Source organism: Triturus cristatus, chromosome 2_1 (assembly GCF_964204655.1).
Source record: "Triturus cristatus chromosome 2_1, aTriCri1.1, whole genome shotgun sequence".
NCBI lineage: Eukaryota > Metazoa > Chordata > Amphibia > Caudata > Salamandridae > Triturus > Triturus cristatus.
Genome location: NC_140581.1, coordinates 740371772 through 740386868, shown reverse-complemented (window position 1 = coordinate 740386868; position 15097 = coordinate 740371772). Strand labels below are relative to the sequence as shown.

At 44.9% G+C, this 15097-nt stretch overlaps 1 protein-coding gene across 1 annotated transcript in view; it reads left to right on the top strand.

The window, feature by feature from the left end:
- CEP120 (centrosomal protein 120) overlaps nucleotides 1–15097 on the top strand; it is a 417274-nt gene that overhangs the window by 286758 nt on the left and 115419 nt on the right. Inside the window, exon 16 of the mRNA XM_085632676.1 lies at nucleotides 8339–8500. Within this exon, the coding sequence (XP_085488802.1) occupies nucleotides 8339–8500 (162 nt within the window). The remainder of the gene's footprint in view (nucleotides 1–8338; nucleotides 8501–15097) is intronic.

The following is a 15097-nucleotide window of genomic DNA, read 5'->3' as shown; positions in this document are numbered from 1 at the left end:
CGAAATGTTCGGAGCACCGCAGCCGCAGACTGAAGGAGCGATTGGGACCCGCCAATTGATGCCGGGGGGGTCACAGCTGTCGGAATCACCCTCGCATTACACCAGATGGCAGGATCGCAGGCAGATTTTGGGCGGATTGTGGCTCAGCCGGGCAGAGCCTCATACGGGTGTGGTCATCTTGCCGTGCACCCTCTAGCGCCCCCAACTTTAAAGCATGGTTGAAGCAGTATTTTGATTTGCAAAGTCTAATCTGTATGTCTTTGCTTACAATATAATTGCATTCAATCGTGGTCTTGGGACTATCTGTCATTTCATAAGGTTTGTATTGCAATTAACTTACTCCTGGAATTGCATCCCCTCATTCATTCCCGTTGAGACAATGTCGCATGTTACTGCATTCACCCAGGTCTCGAATGGGACTACAGGTGTCTTTTGTGGTTGTTAATGCAAATTGAAAGGGAGGCGCTGGCAAACAGATGTGCATGTAAAAATTTGCACCTGTATCTCTGCGGCCAACAATGTAATGTAATCACTGACCATAAGCCCTTAGTACCACTGTTCGGAGGCAAGGCACGGACTGGACCCCTGAGAATCGAAAGATGGTCAGTTCAGTTGCAGCAATACTCTTCTGAGGTGATTATTTGTCACGCCATAGTCTAGCAGCGGATAAACACAACAGTATGACAACCCTGGAGCTGAGGATTTTGTCAGAATAGTCACAGAACTAGCTTGCCCCCTATGTCTTTGGAGGAGATTGTAGAGGCCACCAAGTTCGACACTTGCCTCATGAGGGCCAAAGAGGCACTCCAAGAACATCACTGGTGAAAGTTTGTGGATGCCCTTCGTGGGATAACAGAGGAGGAGCGTGAGCTGAGAACACAGGTGTGGAGATGCCGTGATGAGCTGAGTGAGAGTGGAGAAGGACTCATACTGTGGGGCCATCAGATTGTTGCTCCTCGAGATCTTTGGACCCGTACCGTGGAGTTGGCACACCAGGGACATCAAGGTGTGGCCAAATCCAAAGCACGTCTCCGAAGTAAGGAGTGGTTCCCTGAAATGGACCGGCTGGTTGAAGCAAAAGAAAAGAGTTACCATTTATACATTTTTATGAGTGGGCAACCTCCGGTAGCTCCTGTCATCACTGAACGTCCATGTACAAAGCCATGGTCATCGGTAAGCATGGACTTTGGAAGTTTTCCAGACAACACGAGCACATTGGTGGCCATGGGCACTTACACCAAGTTCCCAACCGTTGAGTTGGTGGTGTGTACTGCCTTTGATTGAGTTGGTGGTGTGTACTGCCTTTGAGTGTGTAAAGCCAGTGCTGGAAAAAATCTTTGCTTTGTTGGGGCTGCCTGACGAAATAAAAAACAGACAGTGGCCTCCTTTCCAGGGCCAGGAGTTCTAAGAATATCTAAATCACCTGAACATCCGCCATCACTGGATATCTCCCCAACGGCCCCAGGCAAATGGGGAGGTGGAATGATTTATGAGAACGCTGAACAAGGCACTTTGGATTGGAGTAGAGCAAGGGGTTGAAGTGTTGTCTACATCAATATTTTGAGAGCGTATAGTCAATCCCCCCACAGCATCACAGTAGGTGCCTCAAGCGACCTCCTGAGGAGACCCTCTAGAGATCGAGTGCCGGCTGGCCCTCTGTTTGAGCCAGCCCTCTTTGATGAAATGGCAGCCCAGGAAAAGAGGAGAGCCAACAAAGGCTGAGCGAGCTGGAAGCGGAAAACAGCAGAACCTGGCCTTTAAGTGGGTGACCAGGTTGTCATCAAAGACTCGCACCCAGGGTGCAATTTTTGAATCCCGTTCGAGAAAGATGCCTGGGAAGTTGTTAGAGTGCGAGGAACCATGATCACGGCAAAAAGAGAAGGGGTGGAGGTATCAAGAAGTGTGTCATGGTTCAAGAGACCCTCAGGAGAAGCCAACAATCAGAGAAGAGGAACTGACCTATGAGCCGAGCGGTGATGTTTTGGAGGACAGTAGGGGAGGCCAAACAAAGAGAACCTGTTGATTGCACCCGCAGTGAAGCAGGAGCGGAATCGGCACTACTACGGGATAGTGAAATCCTGGCACCCGTGACATTGAACCCACCAACTGGGGCCATCCTTACCAGCTGAGATCCAACCCCTGGCCCAGCCAGAGACTGAGAGACTGAGAGACTGTTTGCTCAACACCAGCACACGCTGGTGTCTATAGGTTTTTTTTGGTTCTGGCCCTATCCTTTTATTTTATTTTTCTTTAAAGGTTACAAGGGATGTAGTGAGCCACCCAGCCACTACCATACATCGTATTTCTTTGCCCCTGGAGGGCCGTGCCCAGCCCGAAGGTTTTAAATAAAGGTGCTCGAGGCTAGTGCACGTACCATCAATCTAGTGTTTGGTGTCCTGTATGTTTGCCTGGCTTAGGGGGTTCTCTATTAAAGCCTACGTATGAATGGTCACCACCACCAAATTGTTTAGCAGTGATTTTAAACTAGCGATAAATATAAAACACCAAGGGCAAAAAAGAGGTTGAGAAGAGCCCATGCCTGCCTCTGAAGTAACTATCACACACAACAATGGCGTGGTGTCCTAGTGTTGGAAGCGTTGGAGGGAAATACCAGAAGTTACTCAGATGATCCTGTTTTTTTTAATTTATTTTTTATGCTGGAGTGTCTCATACTGAAACTGGCTATTCCAAGAATTGGACAAGGCTGGCTTACTCACGTAATGTATCCAAAAGTGGTGGCACTTGACTCAGCGAAATCCCCCTGGGCACAGGATGCAACATGCTTAACTAGAGCTTGAAAGATGATGAAAAGTTGATCACGCCACAACCGCGTATCTTTAAGAACTTTCTAGTAGTGCGTGTCCTACAAACTTTCACTCACGTAATGTGTCATGCTTCATCATAGGCCACCTCGTCCCACCCTGGCAAGGTAATACTACCAGGGCAGAATTTAACTCTGATTGTGCTATCCCAAGAGAGTTCTTAGATATTATTTTTTTCTGGATAGCAAGGGTCCAGTTACTAAACTAAAAATACCTCCGGGTATAATACTAAAGTATCCTTCTATTAAGGCGGTACCTTGGATATGGTTAAAAAGTACCGTTGATTAATGGCAGGATATAGGTCTGGATACTATGATCCTTGCATACCCCTGGGTTGAACTGACATGTTTCTGCCCTTTTCTAAAAGCCTAAATGGTCTTGGGCATTCATCAGGGTTATTACCTACCTCCCTGACCCTACCTTAAAGTCAGGGTAAGTAGTTAGTTAATAAAAGCAGAGGGAACCTACCTCTCTAAAGGTAAACATCTGTTTTTAATACCTTTAAGGAGACAAAAAAGGTATATATTACGCTGGCATAGGCAATATCAGGCATATTTCTTGTGCAAATTTCCCTATCATCTTGACCACACTCCCAGCGTGTAGTGTGTAGCTGCTTTCATTAAAACAAGGCATTTATTTCTACAACCACAGTGGCACACGTGGGGCAAAAGCAAACTCTCACATGTGACGAACACATGTGAAAAACAGGAAGAACACATGCTTACTTCTAGTACCCATGTGCAACTTTGCCTAGTCACTGGGGGTGTTTTGCCTTAGGCTCTGTTGAGAGGGGCACCTCCTTTAGTATCACACACTGAAAGAATGTTGCAAAATAACATAGAAATTGTTCAAAAGTAAATCAGGTGTGTCAATGTACCTGTTCCCAAGAGGGAAGGTTTGACTATGATCTTGCCAAATGCACAAGAAAAAACGGCCCCAATGTCGAGGGGGATTTTAAAAACAGACAAAACTTACTTCGTCAAAGTGAAATGCCCGCGTAAATCCTACCCGTCCCCTACCATCAGCCGATAGAAGCGTTCATCATGTACGCCATTTCACAAAAAAGTGCACAGCAGTGGATCTTGGAATAGCAACCCCTTGGGTACTGTACAATCTCACAAAATGCAATTCTATTCACTTCAGCTATGTCCTGAAATGCACATGCAATCTACTATACATGGTCATGACAACAAGGAAGATACGAACATGGATCACAGAGGACAGAAGTATGATAAGGTGCATGAGATAGCACATAGCTCACCAGACTTTTCAGAGATCAAAAACCCACTGGAGACAATATTGAATGTAAGTCTCTGGAAACTAGAACGCAAACATTATTCTGAAATATGAACAATGCCGGGTATTTCGCTTAAAGACATATACCCAGGTCCTGAATGACGACATCCCTTGGGCCTCTCCAAGCCAGTAATCTTGCAGCCAAACACCTTGGCCTCAACAACAGGTGGTCTATTTGACTACATGTATCGAAGTGCCCTTTTTAGGTCTCGCGAGCCAAAGGCTCGAAGAGACATTTTATAACTGGGCTTTTCAAAGTGCTGCCGTGGCCTAAAGCTACAGTGCATGTGAACGTGCACGCGCGCAGCCGCCAATCACTGCTGCGCGCGCACCACTCGCGTGCTTGCCACACAGCGCTCCCGTCCAAGCGATCGCGATCACTTTCGCTATGATCGTGATCGCTATTACTTTCGTTTTCGGCCGCGCGGCCGAATGCTTTGTTATACACTACAATATGGCCCCACTTCTTAAGGCACTAGTCCTTTTTCGATTCCAATCTTTCTTTTAACACACGTTCGGCTTCACTTCCGTTTTCACACATTCTGATGGAAAAATGAACTCTGGTTCACCAGCAACTTCAAGTAAGTTGGCGTTCACTCTATTCGTGCTTAAGCTTTGTACAGTGTGTCACCGTTAGTATATCTCAAACGCGTCGATTACCTAGGAGTTCACTCTGCACGTTTCTCGTTTGAGGGTTACCGCGTGTATTTTTTTACCGGTGGGCACACACGAGTTATAACTTTGTAATTTTAACGTTGCCATTCTCGTTATTGTACACACGTTGATTATTTAGGAGTTCACTTTGCATGCCTCATGTTTCTGGACCATTGCGCGGCATTCTTTTCCGGCGGGTCCATATAACTCCACCACGTTATTTGAAACACTTTGGTTTACACACCTTGAATGGCCGATATTAAGATTCTGGTACCTTCACATTCACTACCACTACTCATCTCAGGGTCTTTATCGCCATCCTAATGACTTTTGGTAACTTATTTGATTTTATTTATATTTTACTCCTAGCATGCTCACGAGATACACAAACTCTCTATTTTTGCTTGCACTATCACATTGCTATCAGCACAGTGTACAGTCTGGTACTTGTTTATCTCATGAGTGGTCTTACTCATGTTATCTTTATTCTTTAGATATTCTTCCCTGACGAAGGGCACTACGATGCCCGAAATGCATCGGGAGACTCGTTGATTCATTTGGACATATACAAGATCGATATGAAATGTACAATATCGTTTTGGAAATAAATCAAGCTTCTGGATACATGTATAAACTGGATTTCAAACGTTTCTGTTTATGAGGAGAACAAACTCTTAGATCCCACACCGGTCGGATTGTGGGTCATCGCGGTGCTCAGAAGGACGCCCCCCAAGTTAGGTGACGCTTCCATTTTCATTACGAGAACCTGCACAACAAGGGTTTTCCAGTTCTCAGTATTTGTAGATTTATTCAAATAGTGTCATTACAGAAAGCAAAAGTCGTTAGTCAAGGGAATTAGCATAAACTAAATTCATAATAAATGCAATAATGTATAATAACGAAATTAAACAAGCTCAGCACATCTGGCCGGCAATCAATCAAATTAATAATAGTAAATAGTAGATACAGAAAAGGCCACTAGCATTTAGCCCTCTCCAAGCATCAAAGAGTAAAGTCTTATAATGTTCTGCGCAAAGAAAACTCACAAATGCATTTCATGATTGTATGTAAATAGACGGTCCTTGAAATGTTGCACACACTGCACCAATCACATTAATTCAAAATAGCAATTAGTTGTACATTATTTTCAGTGGTTGTTAAATACATAATTTGTTGCACAGAAGAAATTGAATGTTTGATAATGCAAAAACACAAAGAGAACAAGGGGCTGCTTCTGCACATTATTAACGACGGAGGTTTAGTTCATAGCCTTGTAATGTTGCAGTACAAATACATCTTTTCCCAAGGAAGCAAACAAAAATTAAAGATGTTGGCATTGTAAATGACAATGCCTTTTATTCGTGTTTTGAAAACCTGCAAGCGGTGCATAAACATGCGCTTTGTACTTATAGTCCATGCTTATGAGAAGCAAGGCTGGCAGTAAAAGACAGTCACTGCTAGCCTTGCTTCTCATAAGCAACGACTATAAGTACAAAGCACGTGTTTATGCACCGCTTGCAGGTTTTCAAAACACATAAATAAAAGGCATTGTCATTTACAAAGTCAATAGCCCAAACTCTCACAAATGCGAGACCTATTGCATTGCAAATGCTTGTTAACTATGGCCCCTGTAAGTCCACATTTTATGTCACCACCACCACTGTATATAAAACAGTGACGAGATATGCCCATCCTTAGGGCCAGATCAGGCTTTAGCACATATCCCAGAATACATCTCTGTGGACAGGACAAGAGGACATATGAATTACTTCCCTATGTTTAGACTTAACACTTGTATCAGAAATTGAGTGTCATGGCAGACCCGGGATTCATCACTACTCAGTTTCCCCACTGTGTATTTGGATGTTTTTATCTGTTTATCTTTTAACTTTTTAAAGCTCTTTGTCTTTAAACCTCCACTGCCATGGGGCAAAACCCTTTATGAGGTTATACTGTTGCGCTTTTGTACGACTAATACATAGTCTCCACCTTAAAATATATTCCATTTTATTTGGGACAGCCTCATTCACGGAGGCTTGTCTCCTTCACGATACATGCACTGAACGTATGCGCGTCGGGAGATTGAGAGACATGGGAGAACTGCATGTCCCTTCTCCCCTCGTGTAATCTTATTTATGCGCCGCAGCATGACCGCACTCCATGTCTCCCCCGTGAAACAACACTCCTTGTACAACGAAGGGTCAGTCTCCTGTGTCACAGCTCTATTGGCCGGCAGGCATAGGCTTGATCTCTGATGCCATTGGAATGGGACGTACTGGTTTGCCAATTCTGAAATTACCGGCAGGTGTGACACATGAAACCCGCTGGCACTTATTGGGCTCAGCTCTTTAAATAATCAGATATGACGCATGCTTCCTATCCTACCAGACGGCTGTTGGTAGGGATGGGTAGGATCTAAGCAGGCATTTCTCCTTGACAAAATAAGTTATGTCTGGTTTTAAAATCCCTTACGACATTGGGGCCGTATTTTCTTTTGCATTTAACAAGACCATAGCCAAATCTTTCCTCTTGGGAACGGGTACCTTGGCACACCTGATTTACTTTTGAACCTACTTCTATAATATTTTGAAACATTCGCTAAGTGCGTGACTATAGGAGGTTCCCCCACCCCAATAGACCATGATGCAAAACGCCCCCAGTGACGAGGTCAAGTTGCACGGGGATACTCTAAGCATGTGTCCCTCTGAGTTTTCTTTTGCTCCACGTATGCCACTACAGTTGTATGTTTGTAAAAATAAATGTATATAGTTTTCTTCTTTTCATGAAAGCTGCTACAGCCAAATTACGACAGTACCTGCTGGGGGTGTGGTCAAGAGGATCAGGAAATAAGGAAGATTTTCTGTGAGTTTACAGCGAATAAGATTTGTCTCTTTTCCTTACATTTCCTTAGATGCTTTGGAGAAGATCATGCACTTTTTGAAGGTCTCTTAAATTTGATTTTGACTGGACAATGGTCATACATTTTCCATAAATGCCTTTTGCCCTTTGTCACCTTTGGTGACCTTCCCCTAGAAATTAACGTTTTAAGAAGTTTCTTGAATTTTACAATGGTATAAGTTAACTGAACTAAAACTGAGTGAATTCATTCAAGGTGATGAGGGCCAACTGTAAGTTAATCACATAGACTCCTCTACAAACGTGCATTGCACTATGGATTTTTGCTCTTGAATTAATATCCTATTTGGTCAAGATTTTTTTTTTAAGTTTTGCGTAGTTATTCAAAAAATAGATGCTTCCCTCAGTGGTGCACTCAGGTTTTCAAATCTCACAGCATAATGAAGAAACGGGAATTAGTTCTCATTTTTTTCCTGGGTAAGTTCTCCCATTTCGCAAAAAGGGAATGTTTTACATTTCTGTAGCTACCGTACCGTAATCTACATTTTGAGGAGGTCTTATTTAATAATAACGTGTGCAGCTGCTTAGTCTTTTAGTTGTATATCAAATGTCGAGACATTTCAGGCCAATGTGTGTTCAGCAGTGTTGGTTTAATATTCTCAGATTCTGTTTGAGAATGCCACTATTCTTTCTGTTTTTTCTTTTTTTAGCTTAAAAAATTGAAGACCGAGTTACGTACGGATCATGAACGTGGCCTGCAAGAGTTACAAGACAGCATGCGGAGGGTCAGAGAAGAGTGCGCCCACCAAATTGAACTGGAGAAGTCAAGAATTAGACAGCTTGAAGAGGAAAAGCTTCGACTTCAACAGCAGGTAATTTTTCAAAAGAAAGCATCTTAGATAACATGACAAGAGAAGGTGGACATTGTTTGAAAAAGAAAAGTCCTGAAGTGAATAGAAATGTGTATGGAGCATTCTGTCCCAAAATGGTAGGTAAAAAATGAAGATGCATGCAGTCTTGAACAGGTGTGCTTTATGAGGTCACTAACTAGGTAAATTTTAGATTTACAAAGCCACTTAGGATACCCTTTTGCGGCCTACAAATGAGACCCATACAACAGGAACTAGACAATCAATTGCAACAGGAACTAGACAATCAATTGCAACACGCATGTGGCTCATTGGACGACACAGTCCGAGTCACAAGAAGGTTCAAGTAGGTGCTGCTGTGATGGAAGTTTCCATCAAACCTCAATGCGGGCTTTTACCGGACTAAATGATGCTGACTGTAATACCTCTATAGAGGGCTGTGGAATCCTCACACAGGAACTGGCAACCAGATACCTATGGTCTGAAACGGGGAAGACGCATCAACATCCTGAAGCTTCAGCCATAAGACTAAGCCTACAATTGTTCCTTCTTAGATTAGCAAGACAATCCTCATCAAGACATAGAAGAAGACTTCTGTGTTTTTCCTCATAAAAGTGGAGGAAGAGGTGCAGCAGTTATAGGATTGGGCCATCTCCAATCCGGTGTACATCACAGTGGAATGCCTACAGGATGCCAAAAAAGCAGGAACAGGCACTCAGTTGAGCAGTATCATACTGCCACAACTGGCAGCTCCCCCAGGATCAAGAAGACTACTTCCTCCACAAATGGAGATGGCCCCACTACATTTGTTTGTCACATTGGACAACAAGAAATACCAGTATTATGCCATCGAGTTCTGGCAATGAGGAACTAAGGACAATGCCTTTTCAGTCAAATAGTCGAGCAGCTTGGCATATTCCTTTCTTCTGTTTCCCCTGACCCTCTTATGATGGTAAAGGCAAAGCACTGTACCCTAACTCTCATTGCTCTGTCGTGCTTACCCCACTGCTAATACAGTGAACTCCTAATACTGTCTGAAGTTCCAGCAGTGCCCCTGATGCACTCCAGGCTCCTCAACAGACAGAATCTAAAGATACTCCCTCACAACCTCAAATCACTGAACCTGGCAGCCTGGTACCTGGCTACCTAGAATTTAGATCTGTCCTATTGTTGTACTGTTCAATAACCTAGCCAAAATTGAGAACCTCATCAGGCCTCCTATATTCTGTTTCCGCCTATCACACTGACATGAGGTTATCTTTAGAATTTGCCCTTCTTTCCATCGCATAGTAATTTCTAATTTCCATATCAATAAGTCTTGCCAATTCCTCCTTCTGCGATATATTTATCAAATCACAATTTAGATGTAAAAAGCCAGTCCAGCAAGAAAATATGTTTCTGATACTATCTGGATAACCAAAGATGTTTGGGAACAAAATAACGTTTTGGCATTTATTGGATATCTATACAGGCCTAGCCACTTATAAGCACTCCATAAGTATTTTATTTTAATTTCGAGTTTATTTTCTGGTGTTTTATACAGAGTTAACCTGGCCCAAAGGCATTCGAGTGACTTGCATCAGTAGCAGTATATGTTACATATTATTTAGGCACAGGGAGAATAGGCAAAATCACAGGATGTTAAGCTGTGGCTAGGTTTCGAGCCTGATTCCCCAGTTCCAAAGTTGGTAGCTCTAGCCACAGTGCTGTATCGCCTTCCTTTGATAGCATTATGTATCATTACATGTTTCCAGAAAGCAAACCGCCCTTTTTGCCGTTCCATTGTAAGGCAGCAACTCTAATCACATGAGAATTGTTGATGTCAATGAAATTTGCAAGCTTGGTCACCTGTCTTTACTTAAATTTGTTTTCTAATTAACAGAATTCCCTCTGCAGATTTCTTCTCTTTGAAACTTCCCAACTGTGGGCTGGAACCCTTCCGTTAACCATTACACACAATGGCAGCGCACTGGGTGGCACCAGTTAGCTCACAGGGTGTCATAATGGCATTACCTGCCATTGATGAACACACCAAAGCGAAACAATGATGCTTTAGCTAATTGAACATGGAAACTTCCCTGGGAAGTTATTAATGGAGCTATTAGTTACTGGTGATTATCTTATTTTTCAAATGTGTACATGAGAACGGGATTTAAAAGCTGGAGTAATTACAGTAATGTTATGTCTAAGACTCCCATGACCACTGTTTGTGGTACCATGTGATGCCAGTCTAAATGTATCCTCTATGACTAGCTGTTACATCCTTGGTGTAATGAAAGCCAGGGTTCATTAAACTAGTTGGACCCTGGAAGGCAAGTGTCATGAGCCCGAATTAGGCCTGGTAGAAAATAGGGCAATTTTACATGTACATGGTTCTTTCCTAAAGTTGCCTCCACTTTGTCCCATCGACTTCTGACACACATATGCATTCATGACACTTGGGTTAGTTTCTTGGAAACACTGGCCTTGCTAACACAGAGAACTTCGTGAGAACACTATCACATTGCCTTGGCATTGTGCACAAGGCCCTCACATGCATTATACAAATGTGTTTATTACATTCATATGGTGATACAGCTATCTGTGGAACACGAACAATGGCAGCCTGATCACAATCTTGGCCCAAGGCAAGGATGCCTATTTCTATATATAGCGGTACAAAAGGGGGTGGTGATGGACGGAGCACCAGAACCAATCAAACACTCGCACCCAGTCAACAGATCTGGGTTTGATCCATCACCGTTCTTTAGCCCACTCTGCCACCCCAGTTCAGACATGGCCATATGCAAATCAGTCTGACCCTGTGCCTCATGGGAACAGTCCAGCCCGAACTGCCAAGCCATGCCTTCCCTGGACCGGAAACAAGCTTCCTAGGACCGGTTTCTGGCATTTCAGCCGTCTTCAGCCAGGCTTGCTTGAATCCAGTGGCAAAGTGAGCAAGGGTCTCACGTCTGAGCTAACCCTGCCAACTTATGGCGAACAAAGCGGTACAAAAGGGGGTGGTGATGGACGGAGCATCAGAACCAATCAATCACTGGCACCCAGTCAACAGATCTGGGTTTGATCCATCACCGTTCTTTAGCCCACTCTGCCACCCCAGTTCAGACATGGCCATATGCAAATCAGTCTGACCCTGTGCCTCATGGGAACAGTCCAGCCCGAACTGCCAAGCCATGCCTTCCCTGGACCGGAAACAAGCTTCCTAGGACCGGTTTCTGGCATTTCAGCCGTCTTCAGCCAGGCTTGCTTGAATCCAGTGGCAAAGTGAGCAAGGGTCTCACGTCTGAGCATACCCTGCCAACTTATGGCGAACAAAGCGGTACAAAAGGGGGTGGTGATGGACGGAGCATCAGAACCAATCAATCACTGGCACCCAGTCAACAGATCTGGGTTTGATCCATCACCGTTCTTTAGCCCACTCTGCCACCCCAGTTTAGACATGGCCATATGCAAATCAGTCTGACCCTGTGCCTCATGGGAACAGTCTAGCCCGGACTGCCAAGCCATGCCTTCCCTGGACCGGAAACAAGCTTCCTAGGACCGGTTTCTGGCATTTCAGCTGTCTTCAGCCAGGCTTGCTTGAATCCAGTGGTAAAGTGAGCAAGGGACTCACGTCTGAGCGTACCCTGCCAACTTATGGCGAACAAAGCGGTACAAAAGGGGGTGGTGATGGACGGCGCATCAGAACCAATCAAACACTCACACCCAGTCAACAGATCTGGGTTTGGTCCATCACCGTTCTTTAGCCCACTCTGCCACCCCAGTTCAGACATGGCCATATGCAAATCAGTCTGACCCTGTGCCTCATGGGACCAGTCCAGCCCGAACTGCCAAGCCATGTGTCGGGCGTAGACTGGCTTTCCAGGCAGAAACCTTTTCCCCAGGAGCGATGCAAATGCCTCAACCTTTCTCAAAGACACCTTCCACCCAGTGTCGCAAGTAGCACACACTAGAGTAGGAACCGTGTCCTCAAAAAATGGAGAGACAAACAAGACCCCTCAGAATAGTCTCTCAACTGCCAACAGAAGTAGATCCGGAACAATTAGACGTGGGATCTATATGCAGGACAAAAAGACATAAAAGGGAAAATTATCAAGCATAAACAAGATTGGAATATATCCCCAGCTTAATTACTGACACTATACCCTCTAGGTTGTGTACTGCGCCATACTTGCTTGCATTACCACAAAGGCAGAAGAGCGTGGGGATTGCAGGAGTCTCTTCAAAATAATATACACCGACTGTTATCTTGACAGCAAGTGAGCAAACAAACACTGGTCGATGCAGAGTGGACAAAATGCTGCAGCGACTGTAAACGCGCTCTGGCGTTCTATAATTAGATTGGTGTCCGTTAAGTGAAACGCGTCCTCGCGTTTTCCAAATAAAGGCAATGGGGAAAACTGGGGTCAGGTAACGTATGTTTGGCAGTGTCCGAACAAAGGAAACGCGTTCTCGCGTTTTACGAATACTTCCAATGGAAAGACCGGCATCCGCTAAGGAAATGCGGAAGAGTTCAAAAATGAAAAACGCGTCCTCGCGTTATGATTGGATGCCGGTCAGGGGGCGGAACCGTACAGGATCAGCCAAAGGACAAACTTGCACGTAAACCACAAAGTGCAACTCCGGACAATATGCGCTATGCGGCACATGAGGGAAGTAGCAGGAATGCCGTTCTAGCGCGTACCTGCGTGTAGCACGCGAGTCTGAACAAGTGGAAAAGGGAAGACACACAAAGTAGTTGCGTAGCTCGTGGGCGAACTCCCAACGGGAGCAGGAACAAGGAGTAAGAGTGGTGGAGGATATCCAAGGTATCGAGGCTAGCTTCTGCAGGAATTTCCACGATGACTTCTCATACCAGGTACACGTCAGGATGATCACAGGAAAGCCAAGCACTGAGGCACCGGAAAGGACGGCTTAAAAGCCCTCCCAATCACGTGACCTGTTCAGGGGCAGTATGGGACAGTACACAACCCTCCTCCCTCACGGTGCATTCTGGGATGGGTAGTTTAAGGACGACACAAGGTACCCGAGCCCTAACACCATGCCTTCCCTGGACCGGAAACAAGCTTCCTAGGACCGGTTTCTGGCATTTCAGCCGTCTTCAGCATGGCTTGCTTGAATCCAGTGGCAAAGTGAGCAAGTGACTCACGTCTGAGCATACCCTGCCAACTTATGGCGAACAAAGCGGTACAAAAGGGGGTGGTGATGGACGAAGCATCAGAACCAATCAAACACCCACACCCAGTCAACAGACGTGCGTATTTCTATATATAGCCTTTTGTTTCCAAGAATAATCAGAGGAGACACTTCTGCTGACTTCGAGGGGTTCCTGCATGCTGAAGCTTTTGCCCAGCTGCGGGCTGACATCTCTGCTTTGTCCCTTAGTCACTTTGCCACTGGATTCAAGCTATCTTGGCTGATTAAGGGTGTTACCCAGAAACCGGTCCCAGGATACTTGAGACCTGGCTTGGCAGTTTGGGCTGGACTGTTCCCATGAGGCACAGGGTCAAGACTTATTTGTATATAGTTGGGTCTGAACTGAGGTGGCGAGGTGAGCTAAAGAATGATGATGGATTCATCCCAGATCTGTGACTGGGGGTGAGTGTCCGAAACGTTTCAGCGCTCCGTCCATTATCTCTTTGTGTTTGCTTTGTTCGCCCTAAGTTGGCAGGGTATGCCCAGACGTGGGTCCCTTGCTCACTTTGCCACTGGATTCAAGCTAGCCTGGCTGATGAAGGGTGTTACTCAGAAACCGGTCCCAGGATGCTTGTTTCCGGTTCAGGGAAGACCTGGCTTGGCAGTTAGGGCCAGACTGTTCCCATGAGGCACAGGGTCAAGACTGATTTGCATATAGCTGGGTCTAAACTGAGGTGGCGAAGTGAGCTAAAGAATGATGATGGATTCAACCCAGAACTGTGACTGGGTGTGAGTGTCTGAAAAGTTTCAGCGCTCCATCCATCCTCTCCTTGTGTTTTCTCTGTGAGGGGTGTCCAGTTCACAACCAAGACGGGGTCCTACACTCTTACCCACCATGTCACGGGGTTAGATTGTCCAGAAGTGGGTTTCTTGGCAGAACATACATTCACATCCTAGACACATAGGTTAGGGTTTACATCGTAAGAATACCCTAGACTGTTATAATACTGTATATGAATGCATATGAATGCATATATAAATTGTCTAAACAAGATGGTGAAACTTCATTTTATTCACTGTCTTGACACTTATTATAACTTCCGTCTGCTTCAGTCTATTGATCATTGCAGTACAAATTTTCTGTACAAGAATCACTTCGGTTCAATAAATATTGAATAACTTCCCTTTGTGTTTTCTTTTTATATTTCTCTAAATGCGATAGAGCCTTTATGGTACTTTCTGCGTCATTTAAGGCAGCAAAGTGCTTTGTGATATACCAGAATGAAGAGCTGCGGCTGACCATTGATGAGTCAGTGGAGGCTTTGCCAGAGCCACCTGGAAGTGAGCAGCACAGGTTAAGGTTGTTGTGAAAGCAACGTTGGGTGTTACATGCACCTTAGGGCTGCCACTTGTTGTTCTGGCGGAACCTATGTGCCATCTGCTGGCCCATTCAATACCACTGAC